The following is a 15853-nucleotide window of genomic DNA, read 5'->3' as shown; positions in this document are numbered from 1 at the left end:
CGGTTTTGTTCAATATTTTCGTTAATGATCTGGAGGATGTTGTGGACTCCACTCTCAGCAAGTTTGCAGATGACACTAAACTGGGAGGAGTGGTAGATACGCTGGAGGGTAGGGATAGGATACAGAGGGACCTAGGCAAATTAGAGGATTGGGCCAAAAGAAACCTGATGAGGTTCAACAAGGACAAGTGCTGAGTCCTGCACTTAGGATGGAAGAATCCCGTGCACTGATACAGACTAGGGACCGAATGGCTAGGAAGCAGTTCTGCAGAAAAGGACCTAGGGGTTACAGTGGACGAGAAGTTGGATATGAGTCAACAGTGTGCCCTTGTTGCCAAGAAGGCTAATGGCATTTTGGGCTGTATAAGTAGGGGCATTGCCAGCAGATCGAGGGATGTGATCATTCCCTTCTATTTGACATTGGTGAGGCCTCATCTGGAGTACTGTGTCCAGTTTTAAGTCCCACATTACAAGAACGATGTGGAAAAATTGGAAAGAGTCCAGTGGAGGGCAACAAAAATGATTAGGGGGCTGGAGCACATGATTTATGAAGAGAGGCTGAGGGAACTGGGATTGTTTAGTCTGCAGAAGAGAAGAATGAGGGGGGGATTTGATAGCTGCTTTCAACTACCTGAAAGGGGGTTCCAAAGAGGATGGATCTAGACTGTTCTCAGTGGTTCCAGATGACAGAACAAGGAGTAATGGTCTCAAGTTGCAGTGGGGAAGGTTTAGGTTGGATATTAGGAAAAACTTTTTCATTAGGAGAGTGGTGAAGCACTGGAATGGGTTACCTAGGGTGGTGGTGAAATCTCCTTCCTTAGAGGTTTTTAAGTTCAGGCTTGACAAAGCCCTGGCTGGGATGATTTAGTTGGGAATTGGTCCTGCTTTGAGCAGGGGGTTGGACTAGATGATCTCCTGAGGTCCCTTCCAACCCTGATATTCTATGATTCTGTGAATTTTTATTTATTGCCTGTGATCTGTCCATGATTTTTACCAAAAATACCCATGACTAAAATGTAGCCTTAATTATAGTGACTGAGCAGGATAGAGGAGATACAATACTGAATTTCCTTTCATTTTGTTGGCTTAGTGGCTGCAGTTGGATAAGATTTTTAAGACTTACATTGATTTATAATTGTTTTCTTTGTTATAGACAAGTAAAATTAAATGGGTCCAGTAACTGGAATGACTCCAGATAAGAAAGCTGAAGCACCTGGAGCAGAAAAGGCTGCAGGATTAAGACAGATTTACAGAATGGGAAGCTTGCCTGAAGCAGTTGATGCTGCTAGGCCGAAGGCCACGTTAGTGGACAGCGAATCAGCAGATGATGAGCTCACAAATTTGAACTGGCTTCATGAAAGTACTAATCTTCTAACATACTTCAGTCTTGGAAGTGAGGGTCTTCCAATTGTTAGTCCTATATATGACATTGAGGGTGATAACGTGCCATCTTTCTCAGCATCCTGCTACCAGAATCTGGAAAAAAAATCAGCCACTTCCAAACCTCCTTATTCCTTTAGCCTTCTCATTTACATGGCTATTGAACATTCTCCTAATAAAAGTTTGCCAGTCAAAGAAATCTACAGCTGGATTCTGGAACGCTTCCCATACTTTGCCACAGCACCCACAGGGTGGAAGAACTCTGTTCGACACAATCTTTCCTTGAATAAATGTTTCCGAAAGGTGGAGAGAAGCCATGGCAAGGTGAGATGTATGGAAAAAATGTTTTTAACAAATATAAAGTGTATTGGGAAATGAAAAAGGCTGTTTTGTTTGTTTTTAAGGAATTTTTTGGGGGGTGTATCGTACTAATATTAGATATACTGGTATGTTGAAATAATATTTTACATTTATAGCATTTTTTTGGCAACTCCAAATGCAACTTGGAAATGCCACTTGTGATAAGGTGCATATATTTTATTTCATACAGTATTTTTATTTAGCAATGTCATAAGCAGAGCTGGCAGTGACAGCTGTAGTTAAAGTTGCCTAGCACTTTCCTTAGAAGGCCCTGTGTTCAGTTGCCTATAACTTTTGCCTTACAAGTTTGGGCTGAAATTTCAGGCTCAGAGTATTTGTTTGTTTGTTTTTAAATTTCAACAAAAATAGCTCAGTTGTTTCTGAAAACTAGGTTTGGGGGAAAAAAATGCTTTGTCTATGTCAGAAAATTCTTGAAATTCTCATGCTTTCAGGCTTTGGAATCTTTAAACTGGCGAGGGGGCTCCCTTGGTGCTGGAACAATGTGTTTTGCTGTCTTTGTGAAAATCCACCCAGACATAGCTGAGTTATAAGCCCCTGGAAAAAAAAAATCACTTGTTTGCACGTGCTTAGTTGGGGATTATTAGAGTATGACAGCTAAAATCTGTAAAGATTCTGTTTATAGTGAGCCTGGTCCATCCTAGGAGCTAGGCAGGAGTTTCCTGCAATTGATGCTCCCAGGAATGAGGGACTACTGTGGTAACAGGCACCAGTACTGAGAGCAGGAATATTGGTTCTTTTATCTTCTCCATGCTCTTCCTGCTGACATTCCAACAGCGTGGAGGAAACTGAAGAAGCAGCCTATCTGATATAGAGGGGTGAGGAGCAGAGAGAGGAACCAGATGCAGGCTGGGAAAAGAGGACAGAACCCAGCAGGAGGAATAACAGTGACAAGTTAGCAGGCACAAGAGCCAAGGGTTTAGGAGCAAAGCCTACAGGAACAGAATGGGACAAGACACAAGAGTCTGTGACTACTAGACTGCATGTCCTCCAGAACCTGGAAATAGAACCTAGGATTTCTTATTCTCAACATTCTTCTGCTATCTAGCAAATAGCTGTGAACCTCAAGGTAATGTGTGTATTACATCCTTGCATGCATCTGACGAAGTGGGTATTCATCCATGAAAGCTTATGCTCCAATACTTCTGTTAGTCTATAAGGTGCCACAGGACTCTTTGTCGCTTTTTACAGATCCAGACTAATATGGCTACCCCTCTGATACTTGACATCCTTGTCTATTGCTCCCATTCTACTCCATTAGTTCAAGAGGTAGAGGTCTGTGCTGTGGACCTAAATATCTGAATCCTATTGATAAACTAGGTGGTTAGTATGGCTTCACATGATGAATTTCTGGAGTCAGAGGTCCCATGGGGAAAAAAAGGGAGCTAAATTAAGGTTGCCTAGTCAATCTTAATTCTGGCATTTCTTAGTTTGTCAGTGCTTGACTTTGCAACCTTATTATTTTAACATAGCTTTCTTTGTATGTAATTATATGATTTACTAACATTCATTTTCAGATAAAACATCTTTTGCTCAAGTTAGTTTGCTGTGTTCTTTGTTCTATGCTTTTATTTCTCTTAAGTTTCATTTATTTCAATATTTGCATCATTCTCCCCTTGTTCAAGTGGAACACTAAGAAATATTTCAGGTTGCTTTAGGAAAAGTGCTTTATCTCCTCTTGAAAAAGAAGTATCGGCACTCGGATCCCCTGCACTCAGTTTCAGTGAAGTCTTAAATCACAAAGTGAAAATTAGTAAAGATTCAATATTTTCTTACTGTTAATACTAATAGAAACCCTCCCCCCCATAATTGAAGATGCTGTCATTTTAATAAAAAAATTAAAAATCCCTAAATGAACACATTTTCTCTATAGAAGGCAAATCAAAACATAATTGCCATTTACACTAGGAATAGTGTCAAATAATCTAATGCACAGTACAGTCAGTAAGGGTCCACTTTTCTTTATTTTTTGAAGAAAGGCAGTAGGAGAGTAGGCATTATTCAGAAAAATGTCTTTCCTGAGCCATGTGACCAGTGATTTTGTTCCACAGGGAGGCAGCTCTTGACTAGAGAATTATCCTCTATTTACTAGACCCGGGGTTCTCAAACTTCATTGCACCCCGACCCCCTTCTGACAACAACAATTACTACATGACCCCAGGAGGGGAGACCGAAGCCTGAGCCCGCCTGAGCCCCGCTGTCCCAGGTTGGGGGGGCCAAAGCCTGAGCACACCGCCCTGGGTGGGGGGGCCAAAGCCGAAGCCCAAGGGTTTCAGCCTCAGGCAGGGGACCTGTAATCTGAGCTCTGCTGCCCAGGGCTGAAGCCCTCAGGCTTCAGCTTTGGCCTTGGGCGGTTGGGGCTCGTGCTTTGGCTTTGGCCTGGGCCCCAGCAAGTCTAAGTCAGTCCTGGCAACCCCATTAAAACGGGGTCGCAACCCACTTTGGGGTCCCAACTCAAAGTTTGAGAACCGCTGTACTAGACAACAATAGTTTGTCACAGAATTCACAATGTTGAAATCCACTTTGTGACAAACTATCTGGCATGACTGACAATCTCTGCTTGGAACAGACCTGTATTTGAATAAGTAGTGATTCTTCAGACAAGTACTGAAGTATGTTGAAGGAGCTGTATTGCATGAAGAAGCTAGAACATCATCTGCTCCCACTATGCCTGACTTTAATTAAAGTAGGCCTTCACTTTCACAAGCACCAAATTTGCATTTAAAAGACACAATTAAAAAATTCATTGATTCATTCCTACCATGCTGTGCTATGATATTACAATCACCACCAAGTGCTATGAGAGAGCTTAGACTTGGACTGTATGTATGGAGTCAAGTTAGTGTTAAACTGTACACAAGTGTTTGTATTTACTACTGTAGACTGTACCTAGCTGAATGTTATATACCTACATGCACACACAGCCTCCAGGCTCCCATAATTCAGTAGTGATGTGATGTCACCAAATGGCATACGAAGGGAGATTGCTTGGGGAGCCAGCCGGTTGTGGCAGAGAAGGATGTCATGCATTTCAAAAGAAGAAAAAATAATCAAGTCAATCTACTGTTTGCTTCTTAGGCTAGTCATTGGAAGCATTAAGAACATACGTTTAAGATTATTGTCCTGTTATATTTTAAACACGTACATGTCAATTTTAGTCAGAGCAATCAACATGGAAGGGGAAGCTTCTGTCTAATCTCTCGTCAGGGGATCTAAGATGAAGGCCTACAGGTCATGCTAACTAAATGTTGACATATTACGAATGGAACTAGAGGTGACTGATAAAATAGTAAGGTACTTGGGATTCTGGGCTCTTCTTTCTTCTTTGGTTTCTGTCCATCAGCTCAGCAAAGTTGATGGGGCTAAATTAAGTCCTCCCACACTTTCTGTCTTGTACCAGCTTCACGGCTTCATTCATCTTTAAACCTTTTTCTGTGTCATTCTTCACCATTTCTATTCAGTGCATCCTCGCTCTTCCTCTATTTCTAGTTCCTTGTACTTTGGTATGTATTGCCATGCCATGGTATCCTTTCCAGGACCGTTCCTGACACGTGTCCAAACCATCTCAGTAATCTTTCTTGAATCTTCTGTAACAGCATTATTTCTTGCCCTATCCATTTCCTTATCACTTTGTTTTTTACTTTGTGCTGTCTTGAAACTTACAGTATTCTCCTCAGCTAGATCATTTGTGCAATTCATCAGCTTACATTCATCAGCTTACCTCGTATTTCAACGTTCTGACCCATATGGCAGTATCAGCATGACAGTTGTCTCATAGACACTTATCTTCGTCTTTATCAAAATGTCTTTAGTCTTACAGATCTTACAGAATTTTCTAAACGCAGGAACAGTTAGTCTGATTCTTCTTTTAATATCCTCGTCACAATTCTGATTCTTTGATACTAGTCCTCTAAGGCACACAATTTTTTCCACTTGTTCTAGTTCTTTGTCTCCGACTTTGATTTTTACCTCTTACTCTTGTCTTCCAGTTGCCATAGTTTTTGTCTTCTCTGTTGATCTTCAGTCCAGATTTTCTGCTATCCCAGTCTACTGTGTCAGTTATTCTCTGTACCTACTACTTGGTCAGTGCTATCAGTTCTATATCATCTGCAAATCTAAGATTGACCTTCCACATACCATGACTCCATATTTCATCTCTCAGTGCTACAGCCATTGCTGCTTGCAGTACCATGTTGAACAAATCTGGTGATAGTGTTCATCATTGTCTCACTCCTGTGGTCAACCTGAACCATTCCATTAGCTTTACTTTCATCACACTCATTGACTTTCTCTAGATATTTTTTATCAGCTTCATCATTTTCTCAAGGATGTCCTACTTTCTCAAGACTTAGAATGTGGAGAAAAGGGTTATGGCATCAAAAGCCTTTTTACAGCAACTCTGGCATCTATAATATGTTTAGTCGTGTTCGGTGTACTACTGTGATATCTGTCTTCACCTTAGTCTAAATACAACCTGTTCCTCTGCAAGCGCGGCATACAAATACCTCTTAGAGTATCTCTACACTGCAATGTAAGCCCATGCTTGAGGCCTGGCTCAAGGCTAACCTCCCTTGCAGCTACACTGCAATTGTGCTAACCAGGGCTCAGACCCAGGTTCCCAGGACCCTGCAGGGCTGGAGAGTCCAAGCCATGTTGCTTTGCAGTGTAGACACAGCCCTGCTTGACTCAGATCTTGGGAGTCATCCGGAAGTATCCCGCAATTCCATGAGACAACTTCCTTCGTCCTCTCTATCCCAACAATCTGTAGTCCACACTATTGGAAATGGAAGCCACCCCCTTTGCAAATGGCAGCACTTCAGGTCAACATTAACCCATTCTGTTCTGATCACCAATCTGCAAGCACACGATCAGAAATCCTCTTGGGTTTGCAATGGAGAGAGAAACGATCAAGTCCTTTGCAAAGCGATCTGCTTCTTGGTAATGTGCAGGGTGGGCAGTAAAGTTTTCCCACAGTGCACCACAGTCCTAGTGCTAGAGTGACCACATTTTGGGGAGTGGCACTAGGGAAATGGATATGGTTACTTTGACTCAGGTCTGAGCACTGCAGTGTGGATACCAGAGCCCTACGTTCAAGCATGGGTCAGAAAATTCTTAACCTTTAGTTAAAATACAATGTAGATGCTCAAGCCTGTATTTCCTTAACATGGGTGAGCTGTCTACAGTCCCATTAACCCTGGGCTTATATTGTAGTGTAGACATACCTTTATTCTCCCCTGCAGTATCTTGGAGAATGCTTTTCCTGGAACTCTCAATAAGTTGATTCCTTACTAGTTCTTGGACTCGCTCATTATCACCTTTTTTATAGATTGATACTATTATCATTTTCCCCATGTTTGGCACTTGTGCTTGCTTGTAAATCTTGTTGAATAGCTTGTGCATCGCCCTTATCGTGTATTCCTCACCTGCTTGCAACAGCTCTGCATTATGTTGTCACTTCCCGGCACCTTTTCCTTTTTCAAACTTCCTGTTGAGATCTTTACTACTACTACTACTACTACTAAGAATTCCAGTATGTGCTCTCCCTCATTTATAGTGGGAAACTTTTCCAGGAAACTTTACCAAACCGGACAGTCCCTCTGAAAAAGAATAAATGGACACAAATTGGACATCAGGAATGGTAACATACATAAGCCAGTAAGTGAACACTTCAATCTCCCTGGTCATTCTATTACAGATTTAAAAGTCACTATCATTGAACAAAAAAACTTCCGAAACAGACTTCAAAGAGAAACAGCAGAACTAAAATTCCTTTGCAAATTTAACACCATTAATCTGGGCTTGAATAGGGACTGGGAGTGGCTGGCTCATTACAGAAGCAGCTTTTCCTCTCCTGGAATTGACACCTCCTCCTCTATTATTGGGAGTGGACTACATCCACCCTGATTGAATTGGCCCTGTCAGCACTGGTTCTCCACTTGCGAAGTAACTCCCTGCTCTCCATGTGTCAGTATATAATGCCTGCATCTGTAACTTTCACTCTATGCATCTTAAGAAGTGAAGTTTTTACCCACGAAAGCTTATGCCCAAATAAATCTGTTAGTCTTTTAGGTGCCACCAGACTCCTTGTTGTTTTTGTAGATACAGACTAACACGGCTACCCCCTGATATTTTTTCCAGGACAGTTTCATCTACAGTTTTATGCACATTGCCCAGCTCTTCAAAGTATTCTTTGCATCGTTTATTCTGTTCTTGTTCATCCTCAATTTTTTGCCCCGCTTATCTTTCACTGCTGACACCTTCCACTTGTGTCCCACTCAGTTCTCTTATCTTGCAATACAACTGCAGTGTCATGTTTCTCTTTACATAGTCTTCTGCTTCTTAGCGTTGTTCAATTATCTAGTAATTTCTCTCTCAGCTTTCTGTTTTATCTCTCTGGTCAACCTATTGCATTCAGCTTTTAGACTTGGGTCTTCCTTTTTATTTTCCTTCAGCTTCCTATACTTGTCACTCCACTGCAACTCAACTCCATCCATTATACACCTAGTTTTCATCATTTAGGCCTTATAGCCCAACACTTGTTGAACTGCTCTCTTTTACCCTATTCCACATCTCTTCAAGGTTCATTTTCCGCATGGCTGCTTTGTATTTTTCCCCTCATATCTGGCTCTTTCAGTTTGTCCACACCATAGATCTTCATTCTTAGCACTTTTTCAGTTGGTCTCAGCCTCAACCTCATTGATGCCAACAACATATGATCTGATCTGATAACGGCAGCAAATGATCTATACAACACACTCGATTTCCATCTGCTATTCACATGTACAAAATCTATCATGTTCTTTGTTTGCCCATCAGGTGATATCCAAGTCCACTTTCTCTGCAGCTTTCTTGTTAAAAAAGTGTGTTTATCATCACCAGGTTGTTACTTTGGCTACTAAATTTCTGCCTTTCTCCACTTTCATTTTCTTGACCAAGTCAAAATTTGCCTGTCATTCAGAAATTCCAATTTGATCCTACTTTCTCATTAAAATCTCCCATAACCAACAGCACGTTTTGTTTTGAAACCTGTTATATTGTTTTCTGTAGCTGTAAAATTAGTTAGTTTCTTTCTTGCGCGCTGCTGAGGTCAGTGCATATACTTGTACTATTATGGCTGCACTGGATTTGATTCTGAATATTGCCTTCAGCATATGGAGAATTTGCAGGTTAAATGCCATAAGATCCTGGCTTTCTCTGGCTTTAGCACAATGCAATTCCATCCTATGTCTACCATCTTCTTTTCCTGAATTCAATATCCTTTGTTAATCATGGTAGAATTCTCCTTTGCCTTTCCATCTCATTTTGCAATCACTGATGATTTCCCACTCCTATCTTTTCAACTCGTTACCATAAGAGCTCCAGCTTTGTATAATGTTCTTACATTCCATATTCCAATAAAGGCTAAGAGCCTTTGAGTTCATCACGTAATTCCATATTCTGCGTACTGTTTTTTTTTTATTATTGCATACTCTTTACCCCTGCTTTGGTTTCTGCAGTGAATGCAGACTTAGTTTGTCTGAATGATTACTGAGCTAGCATGCTTTTGTTTTCTTTTCCATTTTTCTTTCAGTTTCTATGGTCCAGTATTCATTAGGTGTTTGTCCACAACTCCTTGTTTTTTTGTGGTTGACCAGTGTATTGTAATCTGTCTTCAATGCTGCTCTAAAGCTATTCACTAGCATGCTCCAGTACCGTTTCTGCCAATGTTATATATTGGAAGTTATATTACCATCTTTGTTGTAGGAAACAACATGCATTTGGAAGGCCATATACACCCTTTCACTAGTGATCACCACTAGCTGATCTCACTAGGTTTAGTATGCCAGCGGAGGTAAGATTCTGGGATGTGGTACTGCAGGGCACATAAGAATGGCCACACTGGGTCAGACCAAAGGTCCATCTAGCCCAGTATCCTGTCTTCCAACAGTGGCCAATGCCAGGTACCCCAGAGGGAATGAACAGAACAGGTAATCATCAGGTGATCCATCCCCTGTTGCCCATTCCCAGCTTCTGGCAAACAGAGGCTAGGGACACCATCCCTGCCCATCCTGGCTAATAGCCAGCTAATATCCTCAATGAATTTATCTAGTTTTTTTTTTAACCCTGTTATAGTCTTGGCCTTCACAACATCCTCTGGCAAGGAGTTCCACAGGTTGACTGTGCGTTGGGTGAAAAAATATTTCCTTTTGTTTGTTTTAAACCTGCTGCCTATTAATTTCATTTGGTGATGCTTAGTTCTTGTGTTATGAGAAGGAGTAAATAACACTTCCTTATTTACTTTCTCCACATTAGTCATGATTTTATAGACCTCTATCATATCCCCCCTTAGTCGTCTTTTTTCCAAGCTGAAAAATCCCAGTCTTATTAATCTCTCCTCATATGGCAGATGCTCCATACCCCTAATAATTTTTGTTGCCCTTTTCTGAACCTTTTCCAATTCCAATATATCTTTTTTGAGATGGGGTGCCCATATCTACATGCAGTATTCAAGATGTGGGCATGGATTTATATAGAGGCAATATGATATTTTCTGTCTTATTAGCTGTCTCTTTCATAGTGATTCCCAACATTCTGTTCACCTTTTTGATTGCCGCTGCACATTGAGTTGAGTCATTGTGGATAGTTCTCTGAAAACATCCAAGATCTCTTTCTTGAGTGCTAACAGCTAATTTAGACCCCATCATTTTATACATATAGTTGGGATTATGTTTTCCATTGTGCATTACTTTGCATTTATCAACACTGAATTTCATCTGCCATTTTGTTGCCCAGTCACCCAATTTTGTGAGATCCTTTTGTAGCTCTTAGTTAAGTCCAAAGCAGACTGCAATCTTGAATAGTTTTGTATCATCTGCAAATTTTGCCACCTGACTGTTTACTTCTTTTTCCAGATCATTTATGAATATGTTGAATAGGACTGGGCCCAGTACAGACCCCTGGGGGACACCACTATTTACCTCTCTCCATTCTGAAAACGGACCATTTATTCCTACATGTTGTTTCCTCTTTTAACCAGTTACCAATCCATGAGACAACCTTCCCTCTTATCCCATGACTGCTTACTTTACTTATTAGCCTTTGGTGAGGGACCTTGTCGAAGGCTTTCTGAAAATCTAAACGCACTATATCCACAGGATTCCCCCTTGTCCACATGCTCAAAGAATTCTAGTAGATTGATGAGGCATGATTTCCCTTTACAAAAACCATGTTGACTATTCCCCAACAAATTATGTTCATCTATGCGTCTGACAATTTTATTCTTTACTATAGTTTCAACCAATTTGCCCAGTACTGAAGTCAGGCTTACCGGCCTGTAATTGCCAGGATCACCTCTTGAGCCCTTTTTAAAAATTGGCGTCACATTAACTATCCTCCAAGTCATTTGGTACAGAAGCTGATTTAAATGATAGGTTGCAGACTACAGTTAGTAGTCCTGCAATTTCACATTTCAGTTCCTTCAGAACTCTTGGGTGAATACCATATGGTCCTGGTGACTATTACTGTTTAGTTTATCAATTTGTTCCAAAACATCCTCTAATGACATCTGAGCATTTCACAGTGACTATCACCATTCTGGTCAGGTGGTCGGTTATCTATCCCTACTGCTATATTATTATTAGAGCATGGAATTACTATCCATAGAGATTCTCTGGTACGGTTCGGTTCATTTTAAGATTTTTACTTCATTTGATTCTATGCTTTCTTTCACATATAGTGCCACTACCCCACCAGCATGACCTGTTCTGACCTTCCGATATATTTTGTACCCTGGTATTACTGTGTCCCATAGATTATCCTCATTCACCAAGTTTCTGTGATGCTTGTTATATCAATATCCTCATTTAATACGAGGCACTCTAGTTCACCCATCTTATTATTTAGACTTCTAGCATTGGTATGGAAGCACTTTCAAAACTTTTCACTTTTTATCTGTCTGCCACTACATTGAATTGTAATTGAATAAGACTTCTTTTCATTTGACTGTTTCTCATCAGATCCTCCCTGTATTTTATCATCTTCCAGACTCTCCTCTTTCCTAGGATATAGACAATCTCATTTAGTAGATCCTCCCCTAAGGGATGGCTCTGTCCGAACCACATGCTCCTCTGCACCTGTCGGCTTTCCCCCAGCCCTTAGTTTAAGAACTGGTCTACAACCTTTTTAATTTTTAGGTGCCAGCTGTCTGGTTCCATTTTGGTTTAGGTGGAGCCCATCCTTCCTGTATAGGCTCCCCTTTTCCCAAAAGTTTCCCCAGTTCCTAATAAATCTAAGCCCCTCCTCCCTACACCATTGTCTCATCCACGCGTTGAGACCCTGCAGTTCTGCCTGTCTAACTGGTCCTGTGCATGGAACTGGAAGCATTTCAGAGAATGCTACCATGGAGGTCCTGGTCTTCAATCTCTTACCTAGCAGCCTAAACTTGGCCTCCAGGACCTGTTTCCTATCCCCCCCCTACGTCATTGGTACCTATATGTACCATGACCACTGGCTCCTCCCCAGCACGACACATAAGTCTATCTAGATATCTCGAGAGATCCACAACCTTCGCACCAGGCAGGCAAGTCACCATGCAGTTCTCCTGGTCATCTCAAACCTAGCTATCTGTGTTTCTAATGATCGAATTGCCCATTACTAATACCTGTCTCTTCCTAATAACTTGAGTTCCCTCCCCCGGAGAGGTATCCTCAGTGCGAGAGGATACCACAACATCATCTGGAAGGAGGGTCCCAACTATGGGATTATTTCCCTCTGCTCCATTTGGATGGTCTCCTTCCCTGAGACTTTCATCCTCCTCAACAGGACAGAGGCTGTCAGACAGGGCGGTGGGACCATTCTACTGTGTCCCAGAAAGTCTCATCTATGTACCTCTCTGTCTCCCTTAGCTCCTCCAGCTCAGCCACCCTGGTCTCCAAAGCCCATGCACGGTCTCTGAGGGCCAGGAGCTCCTTGCACTGAATACACACATATGCCACCTGCTCATAGGGCAGGTAATCATACATGCTACATTGGGTGCAATAAACTGGATACCCTCTACTCTGTTGCTGGACTTCTGCCTGCATTATCTTTTTACTCCTGAAGTTAGTTCCTTTGTTGAGGTTTTGTTTTTATCAGGGTTTTGTGTGTGGCTTAAGTTTAAGGAATGTAACGTGTATCTAGCCCCCCACGCCCCCTGTAAACTCCCTTGCAAAACTCCTCTGTTCGCTAGCTCCTCTGGTGGCTTAGGAGCAGGCTTTTTAAAGCCCTGGTTTTCCTGAGTAGTCACGGACCCTGGTTTAGGCTGATGCATGCTAAAGGGCTTAGGGATCAAAGCCTCGTTAAGAAGCTCTCAGTCTTGCTTAGCAGGCTGTTAGACTCAGCACCCACACGGTCAGCACATGGTCCCCCAAACGAACAGATTCAGTCCAGCAGCAAGCATACCACACCACCACCCCTTTCCTCCCCTTCCACAGATAGACAGACAGACAGAGACAGACGACGAACTTACCCAAAGGGTCATGTAATTGCTCCTCCTTCACGTGGAGAAGTCCCTCGCAAAACTCCCCTGTTAGCCGCAGCTACTTGGAGCCACTAATGAGAGTTGAGAGAGTCACCGTAACCAACTGCAAGCAAACCATCACTTGAGGGTATGGTTGTCTAATATGCAGAGGTATTATGTTTTGAACTCACCCGATACATACCTTGTGTCCCTTGTGTCTAGTGTGTAGGTTTTCTCCTTTAAACAAAGATGTCGCCAATCTGGAACATCTCTCACTTCAGTAGTCACCAATCACACCTTGAATATCTTGCATATTGGCAGCAGGAACTACAGATGGTCTGATTCTTCTCTCTCCCTAGTGCAAATCAGGAGTAATTCCATTGAGTCAATGGAGTTATACTTGTGTAAAACTGATGTGAGAAGAGAATTAGAATTGTTATCACTAGTTGTGACCTGTCTAGTTGGAAAGATGAGATAAAATTCAGAAAAGATCTTATCATTCCCCAACAAATGTATTTCACCGGAACATTTTCCCCAAGTTCCTATGAATTCCATAGTTTAGTAGTCTCCAGAGTAGTGAAAGCATTTAAAAGAACAGAACAGGATTTTCAAAAGCATCCACTTTCCAACAATTATTCAACGGAAAGCATTAAAACTACAGCTGAGAGGGGAAATGATTTTCCTGTCCCACAAATATTGAGACATCAAAAATCTTTCCCATCACAAATCAGGACAAAAGTCAATCTTGAAATTTTTCACAAACTACTGATGAAAAAAAAATTCCTGATCAGGCCAAGCAATATGTTTTATTTCCATAATTTCAAAATGTTTTGTTTTCAGTCATTTTAAGTCTTTCTGAGTGTAAATTAAGTACATTTTTGAAATGAAAAGTCATGGTACCTCCCCAAAATGAAACATTTTGTTTTGAAAATGTCAAAACAGAGCATTTTGACAATCTCAAAACTTTTTTGATCGGGAGATTTTATGAAACCAGCTGTTTCCTGCAAACAGTTTCAGTTTTGACAAAATGACATTGATGGATGGAAAAAATGTTTTGAGTGGGAAAGTTCCTGACCAGCTCTAATTAAAACCCTTATTTTCTGTCAGCTTTATGCTGGGATCATACTGTGAGGGGTTGGGGGAGAAACTATAGTGGTACTCTTCCAAGCTCCTCCCACCAAATAAGCTCCACCAATGAGAATCAGTAGACTGTGCAGATGTTCAAAATATGATCACGCACACTGGGCTCCTCCATCTCATTGTTCTTTTCATAGGCTACTTAGAATTGGCTTTCCCCATGGGACGTTTCATTCCAGGCTATCCCATGGTAAGGCCACTACTACTTGAGCTTGGCTCCATTTGGGAGACGTCACATGTCTTGTGGATTCTGCTAGGCACTTTGGGCTTGGCTCCTTCTTGACTGGTGGGGTGGTGAAAAGTGGTATCTCCTACGCCAACTCACTGGTGGTGCCAAAATGAGGTGTCACACACGGTATAGTGTGCAGATCTTCAGAATAGAATCCTCCCTCTCCTTTCGTATGTGCTTTGATGAACAGTGAAATAGTTAATACTGTAAATGTTAACATTATTATCACTAGGTCTCTGAGTTAGGACCCCCAGAGATGTTTCAGATACTGCAAATGCAAGCAGATACCATGGCATCAATTACAATCGGTTCATATTTTCAAGGCTATTTCAGCAACCAGAATAGAGATTCTTTTTCTTTTAAAAATGGAAGGCTTACATTCTGCAGAATAAGAAGGTAGCATGAAAGAGGTGCTGGTATGCCATACCAGTGTGTACCCTCAAAATTTGAGCCCTGCCTTTATGTCCCAAAATCTTCACAATGGGTTCTTCCTTTTGTATATGCTTGGAGACAGACCAGACTTATAACACTGGACTTAGCTATATGATCACTTTCGGAACCATTATTCTTTCCAACAAGGTTCTAACTGCAATGCTGTGATTTTTACAGAATTTATGTTCTTCTAAAGGAGCAAGAAGCTGCTTTTTCTTGTTTTTGTTGTCTGACACCTTTCATTTCCTGCCTCCCACTCTTCACAAAATGTTGCACTTCCACAAACTCCCTGCAGCCCAGTATAGAGAACAAAGTCTGTATTATCTGCTGAGATCCTTAGCAGGCTCATGAGACCTCTGGCACATGGAGGAAGGCACAAAATTGCCCAAAATTGGTAATGGAGCATCTGAATTAGACATCTGGCTTCTATTGGTGTTCTCTCAGCAGTGGTTCAAAGAGCAGTGACCCTACTGTTATCACTTACTCAACCAGGAGTGAAGAGAAAGCAGCACACCAGCTTCTCTCTAAGGGCAAGTGATTTATCAGGACTCAAGGGCACCTGTATTCCTTCCTTACTAGCCAGAAGGAATTTCTCTTCCTCCTTCTGCCTCAAACATCATGTGGTGTATATACACCTCTACCTCGATATAACACGAATTCGGATATAACGCGATAAAGCAGCGCTCCGGGGGTGGGTGGGGGGGAGGGCTGCGCACTCCGGCGGATCAAAGCAAGTTTGATATAACGTGGTTTCACCTAAAACACGGGAAGATTTTTTGGCTCCCGAGAACAGCGTTATATCGAGGTAGAGGTGTATTTCTA

The 15853-nt window shown here is 41.7% G+C and overlaps 1 protein-coding gene across 10 annotated transcripts in view; it reads left to right on the top strand.

Moving 5' to 3' along the window:
• FOXN2 (forkhead box N2) overlaps nt 1-15853 on the top strand; it is a 125683-nt gene that overhangs the window by 60726 nt on the left and 49104 nt on the right. For all 10 annotated transcript variants that reach the window (XR_010600244.1, XR_006172664.2, XR_010600243.1 and 7 more), the window contains exon 2: nt 1153-1703. Coding sequence is in view for 7 of the 10 variants with exons in the window: in XM_065590749.1 (XP_065446821.1) it covers nt 1167-1703 (537 nt within the window). In the remaining 3 variants the exon portion in view is untranslated. The remainder of the gene's footprint in view (nt 1-1152; nt 1704-15853) is intronic.

The sequence above is a fragment of the Chrysemys picta genome, chromosome 3, assembly GCF_011386835.1.
Source record: "Chrysemys picta bellii isolate R12L10 chromosome 3, ASM1138683v2, whole genome shotgun sequence".
Lineage (NCBI taxonomy): Eukaryota > Metazoa > Chordata > Testudines > Emydidae > Chrysemys > Chrysemys picta.
This window is presented reverse-complemented; position numbering and strand designations above follow the sequence as displayed.